At 48.4% G+C, this 5000-nt stretch overlaps 1 protein-coding gene across 3 annotated transcripts in view; it reads right to left on the bottom strand.

Moving 5' to 3' along the window:
- The window catches only part of Dnah10 (dynein axonemal heavy chain 10), a 119316-nt gene that overhangs the window by 87325 nt on the left and 26991 nt on the right, over positions 1-5000 (bottom strand). For all 3 annotated transcript variants that reach the window (XM_031337971.1, XM_031337970.1, XM_031337972.1), the window contains exons 14-16: positions 3876-4001; positions 2458-2630; positions 1202-1353 (exon numbers count right to left, since the gene is read on the bottom strand). In XM_031337971.1, the coding sequence (XP_031193831.1) occupies positions 1202-1353; positions 2458-2630; positions 3876-4001 (451 nt within the window). The remainder of the gene's footprint in view (positions 1-1201; positions 1354-2457; positions 2631-3875; positions 4002-5000) is intronic.

Here is a 5000-nt window from a genome sequence, read left to right as displayed (position 1 = left end):
TGCCATTCCTGGCCCTCCCACTGGCATCTTTGACACCCACGGTGATGACACTTAGCTCGTAGACCGCGTTCCTGCAGGTGTGGTGACTGAGCAGTAGATAAGAACCACTCAGCCCCTGAAGGCCCCAGACAAAGAGGCCTGGGCACCTTCTCTACAAGCATAGTAGTAAGTTTCATTGCAACCCCAGACATCTGTGTGTTTATATTTGTGTGTTTGAACATGTACATACATGCCCATAAATAGGAGCATGTATATATATATGTTCATGCACACATACATGCATGTGTGTAGGTGTGTTGTGTATGATTGCGTGCATGTGTGTGCATGTGTGTGCGCACATGTACATGTACGTGTGTATAATTGTGTGCACATACCATATGTGTATACATCTGTGTGTGTGTAAATTTTTTAAATAATCATTTATTTATCTTATATATATAAGCACACCGAAACTGTCTTCAGACACACCAGGAAAGGGCATTGGATCCCATTAAAGATGGTTGTGAGCCACCATGGGGTTGCTGGGAATTGAACTCAGGACCTCTGGAAGAGGAATCAGTGCTCTTAACAGCTGAGCCATCTCTCCAACCCCCCCCCGTGTGTAAATTTTTAGGTGCGTGTGTGTGTGTGTGTGTGTGTGTGTGTGTGTGTGTGTGTACGAATGTGTATATATGTGTGTGCACTTATATAAGTTTGTGTAGTTTATGTGAACACATTGTGATATTTGGGTTTTATGGGAAGGGATCATTATATAAGGTCCCTCTAGGGAATGGACAGGTGGCTCATGGGATAAGAGAGTTTGCTCTACAAACACGAGGACCTGAGTTTGAATTCCCAGGACCCACACACAAAGCTGTGCAAGGCTGTGCAAACCTGTAACCCAGCACTTTGAGCAGAGACAGGCAGAGCCTGAGAGCTCGCTGGCTAGCCAACGGAGCCAAAAGAGCAGAGCTCTGAGAGCCTCCGCCTCAAAGTAGCCATGTGGAGCGTGACAGAAGAGATCACCTGATTCTTCCCTCTCGCCTTTGCATGCACACACACTTGCGCACTCACACGCAAGCACACGTGTGTACGCACTTGCACACTTACACCCCCACGTGCGTGCACATTTGCACACTCGCATGCACATACCACTCCCCACACAAGAAATAACTTGTAAAATAACCGTAAAATAAACCGTAGGGGGACTGGTAGCCATTACCTAGTGAGTTCCAGTTCAGTCTCTTGTACCCAGACCGGAAGACCCGGAGCAGCTCCTGGGAATGGTCATCCAGGAGTGCTACCTCTGCCTCGTTCAGCGTGTTGACTAGCAGGTGGTAGTGATCCAGCATGCCCTGGATTCCCTCTGTGTACCTGAATGCCCGGCACAGGGGACAGTGAGCGATACAGGGAAGGACATGACCTTAAGAACTACAGTAACATGTCCCCCAGTGGCCTGGCTCACCAATACCCTCCATCAGGGCATTTACAGAGGGCAGGCGGGGATGAGACTCAGGGTCAGAGAGTATGCAAGCACCAGGCTTGTCCAGCCCCAGCACCATAGGGATAGCTGTCCCATGCCTGGGGGAGGGCCTGCTAACATTCTGTGCGCAGAGGAGCAGCTCCATGTGTCAACCACTGCTTTGTGTTGACTCCTGATGTGATCAGTGCTGCTAGTCACACACCTCCAGTGCTAAAGCTTCCAGTGGCTAGACTGGGGGAGAGGTAATCACCATCTTTAGCCATGTACCCTGGTGCTGAAAGCACCAGGCTCTGACCAGTAACAGCTCCAACCCTCAGTCGCATAGACCTGCCTGGCTAATCTCAGGTCACAAAAGAGTGCAGGAAGAAGTGACCATGCAAGAGAGATGTGTGAGAAGGGGAGGGTTGTCAGGGGTGGGAGGGGGTGAGGGTGAGAGCAGACAGGATGCAACGCATACGTAAGTGAAATTTTAAATACAAGAGTAAGACTTTTTAAAGAAATGAGCTAGACAGGGTGGCGTGTGCCTTTAATCTGAGCACAGGGGAGGGGGAGGAGGGGGCCAGAGGCAGGTGGATTTCTGTGAGTTTGAAGTCTGATTGGTCTACAGAGTTCCAGGACAGCCTCCAAATCTATATAAAGGTTTTGTTTCATATATATACATATTCACACATACACACATACACGCACACACATATTCTCTCTCTCTCCCTCTCTATTTCTCTCTCTGTTATTGTTTGTGGTATGCATATAAGGGGAAGTGGAAAGAGACAGATCCCTGTGAAGCTACAGGTCGGCCAAGCTAGCCAAACCAGTAAGCCTCAGACCAGTGAGATCCTGCCTTGACAAACAAGCTGGGCTCCATATGCACATGCACCTAAACACACACACACACACACACACACACACACACACACACACTTCAAAACAACATCAAAATAGTGTCAAAAGGCCCTGAGACCAAAGTGTCCCTTCTGCTTGAAGGAGCATCTTCTCACCTGAGGAATTTGTCTTCCTGGAGGGCCACGTTCCTCGCCAGCTCAGGGACAGTGAATCCCAGCTGCTCTAAGTACTTGGTTTCGTTAATAATCTCTCTGAGAATGGGAGAGAAGTTGATCACAAACGTGGTCCCCCTCTCTACGATTGTGGAATCCTCGGCTGTGATGATATTCTGTGGGACAGACGGTACACAGCTTGGAAATATCTGTCCACCGTGGCTTGTAAAACTACACATGAACTTGGCAAAGAGAAATATGGGCCTTTTTCCCAGTGGGTGGGCGCAGACAGGAACTAGTGGAGTACGTGTTATGTTTCTTGGAGGTTTTATTTTTTTAGTAATTTAGATTTGGTGCAGGGGGATGCCTCAGTATATAAAAGGCTCACTCTGCCAGCAGGAAGACCTGACTTTCGATTCTTTTTCTGTAGACCAGGCTGGCCTCGAACTCAGAAATCCGCCTGACTCTGCCTCCCAAGTGCTGGGATTAAAGGCATGCGCCACCAGTGCCTGGCCTGCATTTGGGTTCTTAACACTATAAAATTTCAAGCATATATGGACATACACATACTACAAACAATAACAGAGAGAGAGAAGAGAGAGAGAGAGAGAGAGAGAGAGGAGAGAGAGAGAGAGAGAGAGAGAGAGCACCTAGATAGGATTCCAGGGGTTACATGGCCAGCCAGTCTAGTCAAATCCTCAAATCCACAAAGTGTTGGTTCAGTAAGAGACCTTGTCTTAAACAATATTTTGGGAGGTATCTGACACTGTCTTCAGAAATTCCAGAAGAGGGGTGTCAGATCTCGTTACGGATGGTTGTGAGCCACCATGTGGTTGCTGGGATTTGAACTCAGGACCTTCGGAAGAACAGTCAGTGCTCTTAATCACTGAGCCATCTCTCCAGCCCAAACTCAATTATTTTTTAATGTGTGTGCATGTGTGCAAGTATACAGGAGGTGCACATGTGTGTGCATCCATGTGGAGGACAGAGAACAACCTTAGGCATCACACATATATATATATGAGGATGAGTATATGTACATGAATACAAGGTACCCTTGGAGGCCCAAAGAGGACATCAGAGCCCCTGGGACTGGCGTCACGGTTAGCTGTGACCCTCCCCATATCCTCATATCGTGGATATGAGCGATCAAGCTGAGTTCCTCTGCAAGAGCAGCGTGCATTCTTACCGCTGGGACGTCATCTCTCCAGCTGGACTTTGTTTTTGAGTCAGGGTCTCCCACTGGCTGAAGGTGCCCAAGGCCTTAGTCTTTCCAGCTGAGCCATCTCCCCAGCCCCTCCACTTGTTTTATGAAGGAGGAGGTGAAGCCACTCAAGGGGTCAGCGTAGCTGCTGCTCCCTCCTGGCCCCCTCAGAGGATGGCAGCCTACCCCGCTCTGTGGGGAGTGTGGAAGTGTGTACCTTGGTGAGCAGGCTCTTCTTCATGAGGTTTGGAAGGCTCTGCTCTGTGGTCTCCTTCCATTGCTCGTACTTCCCGTCTTCATACTCCTTCATCTTCCTCCCCACCTCCAGATATCTCTGCTTCACCTAGCCGGGAATTGGAACAGCTGTCTCTTTGTCCCAGAAAACAATGCTTTTTCATCTTCCTACCAACCCCATCTCTTTCTTTTCTTTTCTTTTCTTTTTTTTAAGAATTATTTATTGCCAGGCAGTGGTGGCACAGGCCTTTAATCCCAGCACTTGGGAGGCAGAGGCAGGTGGATCTATGAGTTTGAGGCCAGCCTGGTCTACAGAGTGAGTTCCAGGACAGACAGGGCTACACAGAGAAACCCTGTCTCGAAAAAAAAACAAAAAAACAAAAAAACAAACAAAAAAAAAAGGAATTATTTCTTTATTTTATGTATATGAGTACACTGTAGTTGTCTTCAGACACACCAGAAGAAGCCATCTGATCCCATTACAGATGGTTGTGAGCCACCATGTGGTTGCTGGGATTTGAACTCAGGACCTCTGGAAGAGCAATCAGTGCTCTTAACTGCTGAGCCATCTCTCCAGCACCGCCCCCCCCCAATATCTTTCTATGTGTGCGTGCACATTTGAATGTACAGTAACACCACTTTGGAAAAGGGAAATAGCATTTTCACATGGTGGCAGGGTGGTGGCGGGTCTTGCTAGAGATCTTTTGACCTGAAAACCAGGCTCGGTCTAGCACAGACCAGCAAACTACCGTGTGTGCATGAGGAAAGGTTTAAATGTGCTTTGAGGGCTGGAGAGGCGGCTCAGGGACTATGAGCACCTACTGTTCTTCCTGAGGACCTGGGCTCAGATCTGCCTGTAACTCCAGCTCCAGAGGACGTGGTTACCTCTGCAGGCGCCTACACGTATGTACGTAAACTCACACACTGACAGATGCAGAGATGCATAGCCATCAATAAATAAAGTATTAAACACCTTTAAATGGCTAAGAGAAAGTATGAAGAAGGCCAGGGGGATGGTGGCACACACCTGTAATCTCAGCTCTCAGGGTAGGGGAGGCAGGGGAATTGCAGGCTAGCCTGGGCTATGAAGCAAGACTCTGTCTCCAAA

Source organism: Mastomys coucha, unplaced genomic scaffold (assembly GCF_008632895.1).
Source record: "Mastomys coucha isolate ucsf_1 unplaced genomic scaffold, UCSF_Mcou_1 pScaffold22, whole genome shotgun sequence".
Taxonomy (NCBI): domain Eukaryota; kingdom Metazoa; phylum Chordata; class Mammalia; order Rodentia; family Muridae; genus Mastomys; species Mastomys coucha.
The sequence above is the reverse complement of the archived record's forward strand: the minus strand, read 5'-3'. Positions and strand labels throughout refer to the sequence as shown.